Source organism: Podarcis bocagei, assembly GCF_964188305.1.
Source record: "Podarcis bocagei genome assembly, chromosome: 12".
Taxonomy (NCBI): Eukaryota; Metazoa; Chordata; class Lepidosauria; order Squamata; family Lacertidae; genus Podarcis; species Podarcis bocagei.
The window spans coordinates 6,989,109-7,011,181 of record NC_138137.1 but is presented as its reverse complement, the minus strand read 5'-3'; the positions used below and the strand labels follow the sequence as shown (position 1 = coordinate 7,011,181).

General features: G+C 43.5%; 1 protein-coding gene across 1 annotated transcript in view; it reads right to left on the bottom strand.

Moving 5' to 3' along the window:
* Positions 1-5,159: 5,159 nt before the first annotated feature.
* Positions 5,160-22,073, bottom strand: part of HERPUD2 (HERPUD family member 2) — a 17,922-nt gene continuing 1,008 nt past the window's right edge. The window contains exons 2-8 of the mRNA XM_081165200.1: positions 19,902-19,979; positions 17,634-17,747; positions 16,837-16,976; positions 12,767-12,889; positions 10,220-10,543; positions 8,147-8,261; positions 5,160-6,022 (exon numbers count right to left, since the gene is read on the bottom strand). Of these exons, the coding sequence (XP_081021326.1) occupies positions 5,861-6,022; positions 8,147-8,261; positions 10,220-10,543; positions 12,767-12,889; positions 16,837-16,976; positions 17,634-17,747; positions 19,902-19,979 (1,056 nt within the window). The 3' untranslated portion in view covers positions 5,160-5,860. The remainder of the gene's footprint in view (positions 6,023-8,146; positions 8,262-10,219; positions 10,544-12,766; positions 12,890-16,836; positions 16,977-17,633; positions 17,748-19,901; positions 19,980-22,073) is intronic.

The following is a 22,073-nucleotide window of genomic DNA, read 5'->3' as shown; positions in this document are numbered from 1 at the left end:
CCGGAGCCCTTCCCCCTCTTCCCCCATTTGCCCTCCTGGATCCCTGGTGTTACGCCGATTTCCTTCCTCCTCTACCAAGCTGTGTCTCCCCCTAGTGCTGGTACCTTCTCCTGCAGAATCGGGGAGCCTCTCCTTCGCCTTTCGCTCTGATGTCAGTTCCCTGACAGGTACATTTCAGGATCTCTTGCAATATTGCAGTGGATCCTGGAGAACTCTGTACACATGCAGGACTCAAAACTGTACATAGCAGCTATTTGGAGAATTAAACCCCCATGGGCCAGCCCAGGACATGCCACATAGAAACAGAAACAGAAAAAGCAGGCATTTCCTTACATGTGCTGGATTGACACACCGCCCCCAAAGTAGCAGAACCAATAGAAATGTTCCTGTGATGAATGGTCACATGGGTGCTGAACAAAATAACAGAGTCAGATTACACAATCAAATTGCAGTGCGCCACCACCAGGGCTATTAGTAACCATGAGATCAGCAAGCAGTATTAGAATAAACTGTGGATAGACTGTGGATTCTGTCCTAAATTTGTTTCTTTCCTTCGGATTGGATTGGACCTTCAAGTACCGTATTTTTCGCTCTATAAGACGCACTCCCCCCCCCCTCCTAAAAAGGGGAGGTGTGTGTGCGTCTTATAGAGCGAATGCAGGCTGTGCAGCTATTCTGGCTTCTGGGATTCAGAATATTTTTTTCTTGTTTTCCTCCTCCAAAAACTAGGTGCGTCTTATGGTCTGGTGCGTCTTATAGAGCGAAAAATACGGTAAGTTGTTGGTATCAGAGGGCAAACATACTTCCAAGTTGCTGAAAATCTTTTCACATGGCTCAAGCTGAAATCTGCTAAGACCATTTCCTGCTGTGTACCCCTAAACCACAAAACAGAAGGACAGCACCATCGGGCCAAGATGCACTCGAAGACTGGCTCATTCGAATTTTGGAAATAATTTCTCCTTTTTAATTGCCAAACTCTAACTTGGTTATGTGAAAGTTTTAAACTACTGTCAGAGCTGCTTCCAGATCCTAGCTCACAGAGGATCACGCTAGCCAGCGGTCACTTTATAAAAGTCTTTATTGAGTTACAGTTTCCATTCTCAAGCTGCTGCGCGCAACTCTACGTCTTATGGGTTAGACCGGCGAAGCTCCGTCTGAGTCTCCGCCCCCTGTGCACCAGCTTACTAACCTAGCCTTACTCCACCTTTTCCGCCTGACCGTTCTTCTCTGGGTCCCTCTGCCCCCCGTGGTCTCTTCCTTCCGGGACTCCTCTGAAGCGGACCCCCCGGACCCTCCTGTCTCCTTGCGCCGGCCTTTAGGACCTGGCTCCCTTTCCGGGCTGCTTACTGTGCCACCTTCCTGTGCATTTGAACTTGGCGCGCACGCCCAACCTTCCACTTTCCGCCTGACCGTTTCTTCGCTCCCCGATGGAGGTGTGGCCACTCCTGACTCGTGCCCTCCCTCCTGTTGCGAGCTGCCAGCGCTTGATACCTGGCGCCCTTCCTCTCCCCTGCTCTCTGTTGGTGACGCTGGTCCCGATTTCCAACTGCTCCCCTCTGAGCCCCCTCTGGACCCTTCTTCCTGGGGTGTCCCCCTAGGCTCCCCCCTTGCTCTGGCCACTGGTGCTCCTTTCTGTGAATCTTCTGATTCACTGGAAAGACTCGGAGATCTCGGGTCGTCGTCATCACTCATCTTTTCTTCTGCCTCCTCCCCCTCGCTCTCTGTTTCCTCCCTTGCCCTCGCCTCTGCTCCTGAACCCCTGACAACTACGTACTTTTTAAAAATAAAATAAAATAAAATAAAAACATCTCAGACTTGTGGAAACCAAAAACCAGTATCATTACCAGTACCAGATTTACATATAAGCTAAACAAGCTATAGCTTAGGGCCCCACTCTCTTGGGGGGCCCAAAAAATTTAAAGGGAAAAAAACCTGGATGTACATTTCCAAAATATAAGATAAACATAAAATAAAATAAAACCTACATACAGCAACAGTGTTTTGTGTTGTGTTGTGGAGCCTCCTATTTGTTGTGTACAAATGGCTTTAGATACCCAATAGGTCCATAAATTACTATATAGCATATATTCAACACAAAAAACAGCAACAATTTGTTGTTGACAGAGGACAGGTAGACATATAAAGGGCCCCATTGCCTTCAGTAGCTGAGGGCCTCATCAAACCTAAATCCGGCCCAGATCATTACAGTGCCAGAAAAAATAAGGGTTCAGAACCTCTTCTACATAGAACTGATAAACAAGGCTGATGGGCTGCTACCACGAAAGGAAGCAACCTATGATTGGTCACTACCATCAGTTAAGCTCAGCGACAAGAGGCTGCAGATGTGGACAAGATCAGAGCGAATTCCTTTACTGGAGGCTGCCCACAATAATTCTGAAGTTGGCACCAAATTATTCCCTCCCCCAGTATTACGCGCCTGTATGCCAAGTGGCCAGTTATCCCTTGGCCAGCGAAGGTTATCTTTTCTGAGAATCCTCTGGAAAAATAATCTCTCAAAGGACCTGCTGATTGTACTGTTGTACAATCATTGTACAACAATGTACTGTTACCATTGTACTGTTGAGAGTGTACAGTGGTGCCCCGCAAGACGAATGCCTCGCAAGACGAAAAACTCGCTAGACGAAAGGGTTTTTCGGTTTTTGCGTTGCTTCGCTAGACGAATTTCCCTATGGGCTTGCTTCGCAAGACAAAAACGTCTTGCGTTTTTTTCTTAAAGCCGCTTGAAGAGGCGCAGTTGCGACGGACCGTGCTTCGCAAGACGAAAAACATCGCAAGACAAAAAGACTCGCGGAACGAATTAATTTCGTCTTGCGAGGCACCACTGTATTAACTTACGGTATGTGTGTGTGGTTTGGGAGCTGCACGGTTAGGGAAAAAACAATGCTGTCCAGGGTTTTAAAGACTGCGGAGAGAGTAACTGGGTGCACTCTCCCTACCTTGGATCAAATCTATGCTTCCAGGTGCCATAAGAAAGCTGCAGAGATAGCGCAGGATAGTGCACACCCTGGAAATGATCTCTTTCAGCTTTTGCCTTCTGGAAGAAGGTCCAGGGTTATAAAGACTAGGACTAGCCGCCTGAGAAACAGTTTCTATCCAAATGCGATTTTGGTTTTAAACACAGTGTAAGGTAGTCTCTGTGGGAGTATATTGTATTTAATTATGGGGTATCAAAGTTTTTAGGGGAATAACCAGGCTGGGATAACTAGGATAGCAGGCTTGTTGGTTTCTGAATGTCTGATGTAGATTTTCAATTTTGTTGTTCTGTATGGGACAATGACAATAAAGATTATTGTATCGTAACACCTTTTGCACAGCGAAACCATTTGCTTCCTGCCCACCAAAATTAGGCGTTCAAACTGAACTTTCATCAAAGGAAGGTATCTTTTACCATATGTGACAAAAAGGCTTTCTGGGAAATGATATATAATGAGTTAAAGAAAATGAAAAACACTTTCATTAAAAAACCAGAAGCCTTTTTACTGGGTATAGTGGGTGAAGAAATATCAAGAAAAGATAAAAGACTGCTCATGTACGCAACAACAGCTTTCCAATAATGGAAAGAATGAAAGTTTTTGAATTATGGTGCTGGAGGAGACTCTTGAGAGTCCCATGGACTGCAAGAAGATCAAACCTCTCCATTCTTGGGGAGATCAGCCCTGGGTACTCACTGGAAGGACAGATCGTGAAGCTGAGCCTCCAATACTTTGGCCACCTCATGAGAAGAGAAGACTCCCTGGAAAAGACCCTGATGTTGGGAGAGATGGAGGGCACAAGGAGAAGGGGACAACAGAGGACGAGATGGTTGGACAGTGTTCTCGAAGCTACCAGCATGAGTCTGACCAAACTGTGGGAGGCAGTGGAAGACAGGAGTGCCTGGCGTGCTCTAGTCCATGGGGTCACGAAGAGTCGGACACGACTAAACGACTAAACAACAACAACAAATCCTCTGTTAAGTTTTTTACCAGAGGGAGTTGACCGGAAAAAACCTATATGGCTCTTCCCTTTGCACAGCCACGCTCTTGAGTCGTATGGAGCCCGGTGTGTTCCTCTAGATCCAAGAGGTGTCCAAGGGGTTGATCACAATCTACTGGTAGATCCCCAGGTTTTGGTAGATCGCAGGCGATCGCATTGGTAAAATAGAATCCGGGCCCACCCCCTTGTCCCACCCTCCATTCTTGCACAATTTGCAGAATGAAAGCTTACTCAGTGAGGCTGTTTGTTTCCCCAGTGATCTGTTGGTGATTGGCTGTTCCTCTTTATCTCCCAAAACCCTTAAAAACGGGACTTCCCGTTCCTAGAATGTTGAGATGTGATGCACTTTTTAATTTGGAAATCTGCCATCATGGAATAAGACCGAGTTGCAGAGTTATAAATAGTCATAGGGGGAGGTGAGCTCTTACTATGTCATTATATCTGTATTTCAAGTCTGATTTGGTAAATCTCCCCTGGAAAGGCTAATGTTTGATGCAACCAGTCTGGGAAAATTAATGAGCAAACGCCTAGATTTGATTTCATCGGAACTGAGAGAAGATGACGTCTGCCAGCAGCGAAATGACTTTTGGATTGATGCGGCAAACACCAGCGTGAATCATACACATAAAATCCACACAGGAACACATCATTGCTTACTTCAACTCGCTTGTGGAAACAACTAATAGGCCATGAAAGAAGGAAGATCAACAACAGAAAGATTTAAAGGAACTATTGGAAAGACTATCCAAGGCAGCAGAGATATGAGATAATCAGCGCCCCAACTTAACTTGAAGCATGGGAAGTCTCAACAAAAAAATTATAATTCAGGCAGAATATCTGGACTATTTGATATGTATTTGTATAATTTGGAACATTCAATGTGATTTGACTGGATTGTTAAAACGGAAAACTTAATAAAAATGATTTAAAACAAAAACGGGACTTCTCTCCTCCCTAAAAAAAGCTCAAAAACTATCACTTGAATCAACCCAAAATGGGGCTTTCCTCTTCCCTAAAAAAGCTCCACATCTTTGACCTGAACCTCCCCCCCCCCCAAAATGGGGGTAGATCACTGCCAGATTTTAATTTTGTAAGTAGATCGCAGTCTCTTGGGAGTTGGCCACCCCTGCTGGAGATGAATACAGAAGAATTCAAAAGAATGTGTGTTCTTTTCACCGTAGCTTTTCTGTTTTTTGTTTAATTAAAAAACTAATTACATGTTTCTGTGCTTCCCAGTACATGTATTTAAAAAAAAAAAGTACAGCATGTATTAAACAGTTTGTAGTGCACTCAATCACTGTCTGTTCCCTTTGAAGAGCTGCTATGTCATTTGTGGCATGAAGTGAGGGGGGGGGAATACATGCCCCTGGCAAAACGGTGTTGCCTCCAACTCAAAACTATGGTGCAGATTTACTTTAAGCAATTTTAAAAACCACATACACAATGATTCCTATACAGGTACTGGTTTTTTACTGCGAAGGGTCTTATTTCCAAAGAGCTCCTCCCGATATTTGTATTTTAACAACTCTTTAAAGGGATGACACCGCACACCAACTACAAGCGAGACGTCTCGCCTCAGTGTTGTCACAATTGAAACAAAAAAAACATGGAAGACTATTTTTTTTTTACATTTGTTCTTCTTTACATAAAGAATCTTTTAAAAAGCATTTAGTAGTCCATTTCTGCTTAAAATATCCGTAAGCATGAGAAAGCGGAGAGAGAGAAAAATACACATTTTTGTACACCATGATCAGAAAGTTTACATTATAAATCTTGAAATTGCACTGTATTTAAAATACCCCCTGCCCAGAGTCAACTTCCACTTTTGAGCATAACTCTCCTCTGCTACTGACGGCTCCTGCCTGGCTTAGTTGCCAACTTGTGGAGGCCCTTCGGGGATGAGGGACGTGAAGAAAGTGGTGATGAAGGACCAGGCGGAAGCCATAAAGCCGGGATGCGGATGCTCTGCGTTGACGTCAACGACATCTTCGCCACTGTCTTCGTCCATCCCGTCGTCCATAAGGTGCTCCTTTGCAAAACAAATTCCCCAAGTGGTTTAATAATAATAATAATAATTTTTTATACCCTGCCCTCCCCAGCCAAGGCCGGGCTCAGGGCGGCTTACAAGCAGTAATAAAAACAAGTTGAATGAATACAACTTAAAAGCAAGATTAAAATACAACATTAAAATATTGAAACATTAAAATATTAAAATGCAGCCTCATCACAGGAGGAGAAAAGGAAAAAGAAAGAGGGGGAGGGAATCAAATTGGCTCCAAGCCAAAGGCCAGGCGGAACAACTCTGTCTTACAGGCCCTGCGGAAAGAAATCCGATCCTGCAGGGCCCTGGTCTCATGAGACAGAGCGTTCCACCAAGTTGGGGCCAGTGTTGAAAAGGCCCTGGCTCTGGTTGAGGCTAATCTGACTTCCTTAGGGCCCGGGACCTCTAGGGTGTTGCTATTTATGGACCTTGAGGCTCTCCGTGGGGCATTAACCGTTTCAAATCAGAGGGATATAAATTGCAGTGATGGAATCATGTTATATATACAGAATTCTAGGATGTAGGGCTGTTGTTAGCCAAGAAATGAAAATCTGACCAAAGAAAAGACAAAATTGAAGAACTATGCCGAGGTGGCAAGGCTAACAGGAAGAATTAGAAACCAGGAAGAGGAGGCCTTTCTTTAATGAAGAAGGGGGAAAGTTTATAATTCATTCGAAAAGCTATTGTAAACAATTACATACATTGGTAGGATTGGCAGAAAACTTGTAGTAAAAATTTGAACTGTGGATTGACAAAGGATTTAAAATAAATAGTGTTATCAAAGAGATGCAGAGGGGGAAATCATTACATTAAGATCCACAATGGGGGGAGTCTAAAGGGATTATATGTTTATGTAGTTAATTCATTTGTTTATGAAAAATAGAAAATGCAAAAATAATTTTTTTTAAAAAAAGAAACCTATGATGTAGCCGGATATAATAATTTGGTAAAATTTGACAAAATGAGAGAATGCAACATGATGTATATGAAAAGTGCAATTTAACCATTTGACCCTACAGCCCTGTAGACCTTAAGAAAGTTCCACCATTCAAAGAAGCTTAAAGGTAAAGGGACCCCTGACCATTAGGTCCAGTCGTGGCCGACTCTGGAGTTGCGGCGCTCATCTCACTTTATTGGCCGAGGGAGCCGGTGTACAGCTTCTAGGTCATGTAGCCAGCATGACTAAACCGCTTCTGGCGAACCAGAGCAGCGCACAGAAACGCCGTTTACCTTCCCGCGGGAGCGGTACCTATTTATCTACTTGCACTTTGACTTGCTTTCGAACTGCTAGGTTGGCAGGAGCTGGGACTGAGCAATAGGCGCTCACCCCGTCGTGGGGATTCGAACCACCAACCTTCTGATCAGCAAGTCCTAGGCTCTGTGGTTTAACCCACATCACCACCCGTGTCCCAGAAGCTTACTCCCAGGTTAACTGAACATGGGATGGTAGTCTTAATTTAATTTCATTACCTTAATGTAAGAGTTCACTTTTAAAGGAAGAGCTGTCAGCACATCTTAAAACTGCCAACAGCACCACTCTCCAGCTATATACCGTATTTTCCGGTCCATAGGACGCACCGGACCATAGGAGGGGAAGAACAGGGGAAAAAAATTTTTTCTTGTTCTCCCCCTCTAAAACAAGGTGCGTTCAAGGTACATTCACCAGAGCTTGTGGGGCTGGCGGTGGGGGGAAGCGCTGCTTTCCCCCACCGCCAGCCTCAAAGATCCCTGAAGCCTTTGGAGCGCAGCGCCCCGCTGCCCTGCAGAGGTTTGCGCGCAGCCATCCCCAAGCTAGAACAGCGAGACGGAGCCCTCCGTCTTGCTGTTCTGGCTTGGGAACAGCCTTGCTAGCTTCTGCAGGCAGCGGGGTGAAGGCACCCCGCTGTCCTGCAGAGGTTTGCGCGCAGCCGTCCCCAAGCTAGAACAGCGAGACGGAGCGCTCCGCAGTGCTCCGTCTTCCTGTTCTGGCTTTGGGCTTAGCGGCCCAGCCTGCATTCACTCTATAGGACGCACACACATTTCCCCTTAATTTTTGGAGGGGAAAATGTGCGTCCTATAGAACAAAAAATACGGCATTTTTGGGGAAGTAAACATGAATGTGCATCCACCTACCATCTCCTCAAGTCCAGCATTATTTACGTTTTGCCCATCGTGGTTCAGGTCTTCATTGTTCCCTGGAGGCTGTTGGAGTCCCTCTTGCCTGAATGGAAACCAGCCAGCTTGGTGTCTGTTTTACAATACACATGTGCAAAGTTACTAGAAATCATACCTGCCTGACCTGAGAAAACAAATAGAATGTTGGCAATGGAACAGTGAAATAGCTCTCCCCTGGAAGGCTCATTCTTCAACCAGATTTGTAGAGAAGAAATAGACCAAATCAGATGCCAATAGTCACTAAAAATAGGAAGAGAGGTCCCTATTTAACCACACGTGGAACTAGCTGCATGACCTAGGCAAGCTTGCAGAAATTTTAGGAAAGTTACGAAAGGCTCAGTTTAAATCATTTGAATATTCTTGTTATTGCCAAAGTAAATTATTTACAGAAAAGCTGGTTTTACAGAAAAGCTCTGCACATCATGATAGACAATAGAGCAATTAAGGCTCTGTCTCTGCCCTTAAAAATGGTTTAAGCTTATTAAAGAATATGAAACATAGCAGATGTTGCTTCTGTAAAATATGGTTCAAGTTAATTCACAGGACAGAATGAAGATACACTGGTAGTTTCTACTTTCATTCAGATGAGCACACGACAACCATGGCAAACGTAACCAAACATTAATAGTGCTGCTCATATATTCTTGATCCAATGCACATGGAGATCACACACCCGTTTTCTCCGAGTATAAATAACCCACCACATGCCCACATACTGTGTGAGAGCTTAATGTTAGAACCCAATGCGCACATACTCAAGCCATGATATATTTGTTTGTCAAAATCAGGATTAATTTCTACTCCCCATTGTGCAAGCACACTACACAACCTCAGATGCGTGTGAACAGGGTGCCTACCCAACTGTTTTGTGTTGATCTACAACGCTCCCCCTGTGGGATCCCCTGTTCACAGAAAGCAATGCTCAAAATACTCAGATTCATTCTCCCTTCAGTTTGCATTAATAAAAGCTTCGTCTTTAAGATGCTCAGTCACTGATACTATATGTGCTGTTTCATCTGTTTCAAATAGGTCTTTGAAAACAATGTAAGAAAATTCAGCTCCTATTACATGCCTCAGCCTCCTGAAGGAAACCAGTAAGATTCCACGTTGTTAGAGGTGTTAGAGTATTGATTTTGGAAATTAGAATGGCAAGCTCATACAACATACAGATATCACATGCTAAGTATTTATCCTGAAGTACAATTTTTAAATTAATTTTGTTTTTAACGCATTTTAAATACAATCATACCTCGGGATACAGACACTTCTGGTTGTGCGATTTTGGGTTGCGCACTGCGCCGAACCTGGAAGTACCAGAACAGGTTACTTCCAGGTTTCAGCGCTTGCGCAGAAGCACCAAATAGTGACTCGCGCATGCGCAGATGCGGCGCTGTGGGTTGCGAACGTGCTTCCCGCACGGATCATGTTTGCAACCCGAGCGTCTAATGTACTAATAGAAATGATTAGTTTTGCATCAGTCAAACTTTAAAATTCGGATTCTAATCATGTAACTGACAAGAAAACCCTTAACCGTTATTTACACGGATTATGCTAATGGCCAAACTTGGGGTGGAGCAGAGGAAAGCAACAGGGACTGGGAAGTCCCTGGTTCAGATCTCACTTTGGCCATGAAGGGACTGGGCAAGGCACCATCTCCCTTGGGCAAACTCCGCTACACAATACAGGGAAACCAATTCAGTGGTACCTCGGTTTAAGAACAGCCCTGTTTACAAATTATTTGGTTTACGAACTCCGCAAAACCAGAAATAGTGTCCCGGTTTGTGAACTTTACCTCAGTCTAAGAACGGAAGAGGAACGGTGGAAGGGCACCGGCTGCGGGAGGCCTCAGTAGGGAAAGCACGCCTCGGTTTAAGAACGGTTTCGGTTTAAGAACGGACTTCCGAAACAGATTAAGTTCGAAAACTGAGGTACCACTGTACTGATCTGCATTGATTGTCGAAATGCTGTACTTGGGGGAGTGCTCTGTATTCAGACCAAAGTGTTGTGTATCAATCAGCAGCATTTACTCACAGGTAAACCAGCAGCATGGCTCCCATCACCATCACAAACCGACTGAAGGACGAATAGAAGTAGACAATGCTAAGGAGGATAGCTGCTCTGGAAAACGTATACATCCAGTCCAGCCAGTCTCGGTTGAAGTCCTCCTCGTTCATCACTGGGCCGCCTTGAGCATTCATCTGCACATTCTGATTGACAGGCCTGTTCTCCTGGGGGGCTACATTGGGTGCTGCTGGGGGCTCATTGGCAGGAGCACGCTCAGAGTTGGGGGGCTGCGGAACGGGGGGGCTGTCTGATTCCGTGCTGGGCGTTGCCTGGGCTGAAACTGCAGCTTGACTGTTGACGAGTGTAAAAAACAACCACCACCTTCGTTAGGTATCTATGCAGGAACATTCTTCACAATCGTCGGCTGAACTACCCGGGGCAAACGCATTCATAGCCTGGCACAGGTTACAGTTCCCCTTCAATACTGCCCACTGCGGTGAATTCATAAAGCAATTTAAAGGTAAAGGGACCCCTGACCATTAGGTCCAGTCGTGACCGACTCTGGGGTTGCAGCGCTCATCTCGCTTTATTGGCCGAGGGAGCCGGCGTACAGCTTCCGGGTCATGTGGCCAGCATGACTAAGCCGCTTCTGGCAAACCAGAGCAGCGCACGGAAATGCCGTTTACCTTCCCGCCGGAGCGGTACCTATTTATCTACTTGCACTGTGACATGCAATGACAAGGAGAGGCCTGACCTAGCCACTGTGAACCATGCGACATTCACCTCCAGACTTGGTTATTATAACTCAGTCTGCGTGGGGCTGCCCCTGAGACTGACCCAGAAACTCCAGCGGGTGCAGAATGCCGCGGCGAGACTCCTTACGGGGTCCCCGCTGCGAGATCACATTCACCCGTGCTATACCAACTGCACTGGCTCCTGGTGGAGTACAGGATCAGGTTTAAGGTGCTGATTTTAACCTTTAAAGCCCTGTACGGCCTAGGACCCTCGTACCTATGGGACCTCCTCTCCTGGAACACCCCACGGAGGACCTTACGGTCTTCAAATAAAAACATCTTGGAGATCCCAGGCCACAGAGAGGTTAGGCTGGCCTCAACCAGAGCCAGGGCTTTTTTTGGCTGTGGCCCCGATCTGTTGAAACGCTCTGTCACAAGAGACCAGGGCCCTGTGGGAATTGATATCTTTCCGCAGGGCCTGCAAGACAGAGCTGTTCCACCAGGCCTTTGGCCAAGGCACAGTCTAGGCCAACACAGAGCTGTGGCGTGGCATGGCGGCCTGTCACTTTCTGGCGGAACCCATCCTGAAAGCCAACGGATGGGAAGGCAAGGTCCTAAGAATGCTCTTCACCGTGAAACAATAATACAAGTCAACTTTGTGGGAATGTTCAGGGAGGCAGGAGAGGATATATTGTTTATTAATATCCTTCCAAACTTGCATTAGCAAGTCCCTTTACTTAGCAGAGTGCATTCCCCTTTTAACACATAGTGGGTAGCTGGTTGCAGGCTTGTTTAAGCCTCTCACAATCATACAATTCAGTACTGAATTGTATGCTCCTGGTAAGTCCCCTTTTATCCCTCTCAAAAGAATGAACCCAAGACAATCTTATTTAAAGTCAGTAAAAGAAGTTTGCTTACAACATCATCAGTTCAAGTTGGATCCCTGAAGGCAGACTTAGTTACAAAATATATACATGTGGAGCTATCCCATATGGCAGTGGTGTCCACACTTTTTCAAAGAGGGCCAGATTTGATGAAGTCAAGGGCCGTGAGGGCCAACTAAAGGGTTGAAGTTGTTGAACTTTTTTTTAGGATTTTACCCCAGGAAATAAACAGCCACGGGGCTGGATTAAACTGACCGCCAGGCAGGATTAGGCCCCCAAGACGGACTTTAGACATGCCTGCCATATGGAGATAGTCCCATTGTCCTCTGTTGGCTCAAAGCCAACAGGGCATCTCTACCTAAAAAGAGCTGTTGCTCCAACAACGGAGGATGTCAAAGAGAGAGTGTGAGTGCCTTGTGCTTTTGATACCTGCACAGGTAAGGTCACGCCCACCTCTAATCACATGCTAAGGAAGTATGTCCCAGCCCAGGAGGAAACAGGACGTTCCGACTGGCTGGACCAAACATCCCCTTGCCATGTCCACTCTAGGAAAACAAGGAATGTTGTATTTGACTGCTACTTATGTATCACATCCCACAAACGTATATTCATTTTTGTCCAATATAAAGCACGAACCAAAGCCAGCCTCCAAACAAAAGTAAGGCTGCATTTGTAAGCATTTTTCACAAAGGAGAAATTATTCTGGTGAATGTTTTGGGGGAAATATGTTTTCACATTAGATTTAGTTTACCAAAGCCCAGGGAAGGTAGCGTTGGCACTCACCTGAAAGGTGTTTCTGAGGGTGCACTAGGGCGGCTTCAAGCAAGTGGAGGGTAACAGCACTCACCTGGTGATGTCCTAGTGCCCACTCAAGAATAACAAAGTCTTGTCTCTATGTCTTAACTGCCACTCTGCTGTCTCAATACTAATTTAAAGAACGCACCGTTTGTACTTACTATTGCATGTAATACTGGCGGGCATACATCTGCTGCCACCAAATCATCTGCAGTGGGCTGAAAGCAGGGTACACAGGAAAAGCAGCTGGAACTCCTTGCCCAGGGAACTGGTTTCCTACATTGCTGCAGACAAGCAAAGCGAATTACATGCAAGGTTGTCCGATATCAACGGAATATCCAAAGTTACATAGAACACGTTTCCCCACAAAGACAAAAGGAGATGACAGTCTGCTTTTAAGTCGCTAAATCAGAAATCAGGTATTATGTGTTGACAGGGTAATTTCACCTGTGCACATTTTCCTTAAAACTTAATTTCCTTACTAAATTTAATTTAGTATTTTGCAAGCATGCAGAAATCTAGTACTACAGGAAATTCAAGAGGATTTCAACACAGCCCCCCCCCCCCGCAGGCCTCCTAGAGGTGTAATCAGCAACAACCAAAAGAGTTATCATCCTTGTTAATTTAGACCAGGCTTCCTCAACCTTGGCCCTCCAGATGTTTTTGGCCTACAACTGCCATGATCCCTAGCCGCCCTGAGCCCGGTCTTGGCTGGGGAGGGTAGGGTATAAATAAAATTTATTATTATTACTATTATTAGCTAGCAGGACCAGTGGTCAGGGATGATGGGAATTGTGGTCTCAAAACATCTGGAGGGCCGAGGTTGAGGAAGCCTGATTTGTGTTGAGGAAGCCGTGTGTGTGTGTGTGTGTGTGTGTGTGTGTGTGTGTGTGTGTAAGAGAGAGAGACAGACAGACAGACAGAGTGATTTTCACTGTCATTTTCCATTAAAGCAGAAGATCGCACTTTGGTATCATTTATCAGGACATAACACTTTACAGTAGAAGAAATATACTCATATAATATTTAGGAACAAGCGCTGTGTGCTACTTCACACCAAATGTGTGATAACATGTTACAACTACAGCATTTGCAAAGCAGAGCGTTCAGTTAGCAGGGTCAAGTACCAAAGTGATTTTAGAAGAAGCTGGCATGATATAAAACCGTCAGCCGCTCACGTGCATTAAAGAGAATCTTAAAGAACAGAAATGCCCCATCTTATCTTTAAGGGCAACAAGTATTTACAATGTTAGCAGTTGATGCAACTGTATTGCATCAGACAACAATTCCTCTCTTAGAAAGAAAATTGGCTGCAAGATGCCACAGGAGACCTTGCTAATTCACAATATACTTTCAAGACTAAGGAGATGGGAGAAGTGGGGAGAATACTAGAAGTTCTGATGTACAATACAATATAAAATTGTTGGGAGAATAATCTGATTGGTCTCCATTATGCCACATGTTCCTCTACTTTAAATATTTTTGCTTGCGAAGAATACTTTGGCTGTTTCCTCACAAAAGCATTTAAGGAAGTGAAACAAGCTATCAGTATTAGGCAACAAGAGTGCAAAAGAGTAGATTTTGTGGGTTTCAATACACATTTATGTGTGAATTTGGGAATTTAATACACTACAGGTGGAGTTCACCACAGTAGATAATTTTAATCAAGCAATCAGTTTTGCACCTTGTTTCAAAACAAGATAAAACATACTGGTTTGCAACCAGAGTTGCATAAACTCAAACCTCTAAGTTTCAGATGTTTATAGCCTTTTGAAAGACAGGAAAGTTGTTATGAAATTAAAGGTTTTTATTTGGCTCCCTCTGTATACGTGCAAGGGCACTTTTCAACATAACCTATACGAGGCCTATATGCCTAGAATTTTCCAGAAGCAACTGGCAGTTACTAGATAGAAATGCCCCAGCAATGAGATGCAAAAGAAGTTTATCTGTTTGGTAGAGTCTAAGTAGTCATAATTTGTACGGAAGTAATTTAACCCATTTTTTCACATTTATAATGTTCGGGTATTTTTGACCTTTTGCTTAAACAAAAAAAGCAGGATAACAGTGCAATCTTATATAGCGACTCAGAAGTGATTTCCATGGAGTTTAATATGGCTTAGGTAAAGGTAAAGGGACCCCTGACCATTAGGTCCAGTCGTGACCGACTCTGGGGTGGCGGCGCTCATTTCGCCTTATTGGCTGAGGGAGCTGGCGTACAGCTTCCCAGTCGTGTGGCCAGCATGACTAAGCCATGGCGAACCAGAGCAGTGCACGGAAACGGTGTTTACCTTCCTGCCGGAGCGGTACCTATTTATCTACTTGCATTTTGACGTGCTTTCGAACTGCTAGGTAGGCAGGAACTGGGACAGAGCAATAGGAGCTCACCCCGTTGCGGGGATTCGAACCACCGACCTTCTGATCAGCAAGTCCTAAGCTCGGTGGTTTAACCCACAGTGCCACCTGCATCCCTTTAATATAGCTTACTTCCAGGTAACTGGGAACAGGACAACAGCCTAAACACAAGAAGGGATCTGGTTTAAAGTATGTCTATATATTTTAACACACCTGTATCAAATTCATATTTCATTTCAAACCAGTTTATTTTTGAGACAGTCTGCTTTTTTATCAATCCTGCAGTTCACACATGAAAGCGAAACCTATTTAGTTTCTCCAAGTGTTCACAAATAAGTTTCATAATCACATGGAGAAATGTTAGCATGAGCTAGGCAGCCACAGTAAATATAACTGCATCTGCAGATACAGCTGCCAACTGTCTTCAACACTATTTTTCCCTCAAAAAAACAATGTGTCACCCACTAATCCCTCCCCCAAATTGATTTTTAACTCTTTGGAAGTAAAAATGATCCAGGAACAAAAAGAGTTGCCTTGAATTATTATTTTAATGAACGATGGAAGTTGGGAAAAGTGAATAACCTCAGTTGTGACCCTGACCAGTTTCCCTCTCTAAGAAGTGAGCACATTTTTTTTGTCCTTCGCTTTAATCAGCCTAGAACAGAACAAGTGAAAAACAATCACTGAAGGCATCTTCTTTTGATGTACGGCACTTGCAGATGTATTCCATAAACTGCTATGCAACAGATAAATCTTGAAGGAAAGGCCTATCGGATGCTGATGAAAGCGCTGATAAAAGCACCAGATGCTTAGAAAATTGCTCAACACAGCAATGACGAACAGCATCATCAGCAAACTTAAAGTTAATCATTCTACACTTGGTGGTGGGAACATACAAGTTATTCACGCACAGAAACTTTGTAAGAGCCTTAGGTATACTGATTACTTGTTTTGTAAACTGCTCTGGGATCTATTTCTACCATCGAGCGGCATATAAATTTTATGAAATAAATTCAGTAAACAAACACAATAAATGGAAGCTTGTTTGTTTTGCAAGGAGAAATCCGCTGCCTTTTTCTCCAACCTGGAGAAGTCCACAGGACTTTTAACATTTCAGCCAAACATAATCTTGCAATACAGTATTGTTACTACAGTAAAGGTAAAGGGACCCCTGACCATTAGGTCCAGTTGCGGACGACTCTGGGGTTGTGGCACTCATTTCGCTTTATTGGCCGAGGAAGCCGGCATACAGCTTCCAGGTCATGTGGCCAGCATGACTAAGCCGCTTCTGGCGAACCAGAGCAGCGCGCAGAAACGCCGTTTACCTTCCTGCCGGAGTGGTACCTATTTATCTACTTGCACTTTGACGTGCTTTCGAACTGCTAGGTTAGCAGGAGCTGGGACCGAGCAACGGGAGCTCATCCCGTCGCGGGGATTCGAACCACCAACCTTCTGATCGGCAAGTCCTAGGCTCTGTGGTTTAACCCACAGCGCCACCCGTGTCCCTGTTATTACAGTACCTTGCAAGAAATGAATCATCACACCGTCATTTTATCTGAATGACGCTTTTCCGTAGTTGAAACTATGCTCAGCGTGTCTTACAACATGACAAAATTTACGTAATTACAAACATAGCAGAAGTCATAAACAATAAATAAAACACATAAAAAGCACACAACCTAATGGAAACCATTTCTACATAAATCGTAAGATCTAAAACTAAAGATACAACAATAATATCAGTAACAGCAACAGCTCTCTCCAACCCCCGTATACAATACTCCAGCCCAAGAATCTGTTCAACAGCCTCAGCTTCTGTAGCTGGAGTCAGAATGCTTGAACAAAGCTCTTGCAAAAAGCCCTTCAGCATTTTACTTACCCTTGCATTATATAAGGGAACGGGTGGCTCTGAACAGGATTGCTCTGTGCCAGGTTGCGATGTCTTACACCATCGGTGCCAGCTGTATGTGAAGATTCTTGAGATGGCGAAGGAGTCGTCGATCCTGAATGTTCTGAACTCTTTTTTAAAAAAATGATAATTTCCATCAGATGTAGATTCTGTTTTATGCTGAATCGTTTGGCTCCCCCAAACTTTGAAAAAAGGACTATTTTACACTGCATACTGCTCACACCTGAAGTCAAAACACTTTACTTACACTTTCCCTGAACCATTAGGTTTCCAATTATTCCCTGTGACTTCTTTGCTGCTGTTTTCCTTTAAGACTCTTGAGTAAATAAAAATCCTAGCCTGCTTCCTTAGTAAGGGGTAACATATTTTTTTAAAAATGAAAATTTTCCTCACGTGGGAAAAACATCATGTGTAAAGCAATTCTTGCTATTAAGGGGGGGAAATCACAATGACTTGCGGGGGGGGGGAGAAATAGCATTCTGTAAATTGGGTCTGTATTCCTATTCTGAGTGAAAATATCACAATTACACACTAATTATTTGGGGGGGGGGGAGTAGACACAGCAAGTTTTTCATCAATTTGAGTAGTCTAGGGATTTTGCAGTTCCGTTATACACCCCAGGACCTGTTTCCTCTTGGGATCATAGTCAAGCACTTTGATACTGAAACATTGCCATGCTGTCATCATATTTCTGTCAGGATTTATTATAGTAAAAGAGCATTGTTGACAGAGCTTTAACGATTGCACCTTACACAAAGCCAACTCACCGAGCTGTTGCCAGGTGCTGAGGATCCATTGTTTTCCCTAAGGACATCAGGCTTTGGAGAATTTGGGGGTGTCCGTGAAGAACATACTAGATGAACCATATGATACTCATCTTGCTAAAATAAAAAAGCGAGCAGATTTAGCAGGAAAATGAGGCAATTTTAAAACACAAAATTGGTATATACACATTACAGCTGAACGGTTCAGAGGCAAGTCAATATTTTACACTGTTACTTGAAGAATAAAATATATTTCAGAATATTTGTTGGAAAAATATATACTAGAGAAGTCTTATACCAGGGGTCAGCAAAGTTTTTGTGGCTTGGGCTGGTTCATGGTCCCGCAGACACCGCAGTGGGCCAGAGTGTGTGTGCGCACGCATGCATGCGCAAACACTATTTCTGGCGCTCCTTCCGGCACGGAGGAGGCGCCGTAGCTTCCCATTGGCTGCAGGAACTTCCTGCAGCCAATGGGAAGCCGGCCAGCATCACAGAAGGTGGTCCCTGCTTTGCTCTGTGCCAGTTTAGCACAGTGCATGGGAGCCAACCGAGTGGGCAGTGGGGGTCCATGGGCCTCTTAAATGACTCCCATGGGCTGTTTGTGGCCCATGGGCCTTAGGTTGCTGACCGTCTTATACTAAGATTTTTGTTCTTAAAAATGTACATAAAAGAGGAGAACCAGAGTTGCACTTTTTACCGTAGCTAGTCCTTCTGTTCAAAATCCAATTTTCTAATTAAAACTGATGAACTTCCCCCCCCCCCCAAATCTGCCCTTCCTCTGGTGACAGACGGGTGAATCATTTCACCAAATAAAAGCTTACTTATCAAACTATAGATAAGTTACATTTTCAAAATCAACGGCCAAAGCAATTACTCATCCAAGCTGTTCCGTCAGAATCAATACCTGTGTTTAGAGAAAGGCACGTCTGTCTACCCCACAGGAATTCCAGCTAAAAAACTCCCAGAGAGCAAACCGTTGCAAGTCACAAAGCTTATGGCAACTCATCCTGCAGTGGAAATCAAACCTTCTATCCACTGGGAATCCCCGACCTCAATCAATATTGATTAGTCTGTGATCAAACTTCTGAATGTGTGCCACAGACTCCCGGGACATGCAGGAGAAAAGTTACTGGCGTACCTTTCTTACAAAGATATTGTATGGACGACTAATGTATGCAAAATGCTTTGAAAACTCAAAGCGTCCTGCATAAATGTGAAATATTATTCGTATCGTTAAGTAACTCCAGGTTCATACACAAGGACTCCACTGTGGATCAGCTATGGAAATGAAAATTGCCTCATGTGCTCATCTCTGGGCCAAAGGTGCCAACAGAGAGCCGGCAGGTGTGCAAGCACCTGAATCACAGTCATCAGATAGTACAGCAAATTACTCGGATTCATAAGAAAGCAAATAAAAAGAGCTTGAATTTTATTCTAGCAAGTCACACCTGCGTCTTGCAATATGTTCCGGTTTTTATTCAATTAAGAGTTAAATCAGAAGGTATTCAATGCAAAAAGGGGAGCTCAAGATTTTCATACATCCTCTTGGAATTTTAAGTAAAAGTAAATCCACTTAAGTATCAAGCTAGTTTTTGCTACCTAGTCATTATCATGGGCCTCAACACATTGCTCAAGCTTCCTTTTTGAGCAATGAGTCACCTTGTAGATTTTCACTTATTTATCCACAATATTTTGACTTTTTCATCTAGAGCGTGTGTACTAATTGCTACCTGCACAAATCTGTGCATCTCTATGCTGACACCTTTCAGTATTTTCATACTGTATCAGATAGAACCTGGGAAAGTAGCTTTAGCATATTCATTTCACATCTGCAGAATGACAGCATTTAAATTGGGACTGGTTTGGAAGATATAAATCTTAGTAGTAAGAATGATGTGTCATGTGCACGTTGAACTTCAAGACACGCATTCAGAAATACTGCAAAGACAGTGGGGCAGCAATATCTTACCTTTAAATCCTCAGCATGAATACCTGTATACCAGTTAGGACATTGCATCCTTTACCTGCAATCTCAGTAGCCAGCGACTAATATCAGTGTAATAAACTAAAATATATACTGAAGTAATTATTTTGCTTATGTAGTTAGCTAATCAAATCATGTTGCACCCGCTTTCCTACATGCAATTGTGCAATATTTGAATTGCATCTCTCGCCCACAGCAGCAGTCACTACGCAGTTTAACAGAATTTTGTACATTTGTTTTATTTTTACAAGTAGCGATTGTACGTAAGTGGTGAAAGTAAAGCTTACTTTTCTGAGAATATCTTTCAGCTGAAGGTGATCAGGAAGCAACCTCCCAGAATACACCAGTCTCTGATCCTTCGTAGACTAAGAGATGGGACAAATGGAGAATTCTTATTTTTCCCCCCAACCGTACTGATTTAGAGGTGGAAACAATCATATATGAAGAAGACTTATCTTAAACTCTTGTTGCTGATGGTTAACATTTGAGATGCACATAACTTATTTTTAGAATTCCAGTTTCCACATGTTATACAGAACTAAGCACACTTTCACCTTTAGTCATAGCACATTTCCTCAAACTAATCTTTAAAGTCAAATGCATGTGAATACTTAATGTCCTATACTTCTCAAAATAGCTTCTCCTTCCATTTATCAAACGCATCACCAATAAAACCTCTGAGGTCAGGGAACAATAACACATGTACTTTGGTTAAAATGTTGTCATTTTAAAGTGTTGGTTGTTGCTAAATTTAAAGGTAAGTACCTGGAGCAACATTTTAAATATAAATATAAATGAAGCTTCCCTTGAGTGCGAGATTTGTGGCCAAGATTGAGATCACTAACACGGTGAGGTTACAAAGGGAAATTGTGTCCTACAGTTTCCCACACAGTTGAAAATACACTTACCGTATTTTTCTGTGTATAAGACTACATATTTTCCCTATTTTTTCAAGTTTGAAATTAGGGGTCGTCTTATACATGGATCGTGGATATGGGGGATTTATTTGGAGTCCCCCAAAATAGGAGTCGTGTTATACATGGGGGCGTGTTATACACGAAAAAATACAACATGCTTCCACAGCAGTACTTCTAACTGATGTAGCAGTTATGAACGCTTTCTATGAATATGAGCTTTTCTATGACTGCATCTGTTGATACTTTTGCTATAAAATGAAGTCAATAGATTGAAGTCAATTAGATTGAAGACATCCTGATTTCCACCCAAAATGATGACAGCAGTGTAGCAGTGACCCTTGTATCAAGGAGTATTTCCAAAAGAGGGATATATAAGTTGTTTTATATGGATTTACACTTCAGTAACACACATCAGGGTTAGGATCCAGTTAAACAAATGCTCCTTCCACTGCAAGTCCCTGAAAAGCTCGCCCTATGTCATAAGAAACAGGAGGTTGCCACTGGAAGGAAATATTGCCTGCAATTACACAGATTAACAGATTATTGTGCAAAGAGTGAGGTGGGCAGAACCTGGATAAGAAAATGAAGGTTGCAATGCCACGCACACTTACATTGGAGCATGACCTACTGCTTCGATACCTGGCAAACAGATTCAGAGCTTTCATTTCATTTTATTTTTTAAGTCAGACTTCGGGCCATATGGAAAGAAAGTTATGAACCAAAATGTGCAGACAGCCTTTGAAGAAATTTCTATGAAAGGAGCTGGCCTGTCTGCTCCTATCTGTCAGTGCTTTTAGTCAATGAATGAAGCCAGAATATGGATAATTTACCTGGACTTTGGGCAATAGGAATCCCTGGGGTTCTAAAAAGCTTTCGTTTCCCCTCCCCTTTAGCACACTTTTCCTGCTTTTCTCTTATTTTTCAAGTTGTCCTTGGAATCTTCAAAGTTTGCCCTTCATTTCCCCCCAAGAAGCAGGATGCATCACAGTACGTAACACTCAGAGGGAGATCACCAGTCTTGGCTAATCTCTTGCCCAGTTAACCAAAAGTGTAAGGACACGAATATGCAGGCATTTCTGGGCCATTCTGTACAGTCTGTGCATTATGCAAGGAAAAACCTAACTATACATTCAGCTAGAGGTGCAACCAATCTCAGCTTCCTGCTGAGAAAGCCTATACAACACACATACACAAACATACATTTATTGCATTCACCACTTTACATTTTTAGGTGTCCAGCTTAAAGCTTCTTTAAAATACACCTAAACAATATGCAAAGCGACCTTCACTGTATGTATTGTTTGCTGAAATATGTTTCTATAGGAAAGATGGTGGGAAGAGAAGGGAAGGGAAGCGTGCTGAGAGCATTGCTGCTCGGAGGATGCCAAATCAAGGCAGGAACTTTCAGGAATAACTGAAATACCTGTAACTTCGGTACTGAAGAAAAAGGACAGGCAAGGGCGGAGGACGTTTGAGTGCCACCTGATCAAGGGTGACCATTTGGTCTCAGAAAAATTCAGAGAAGGGCCAGCAACTAGTGGC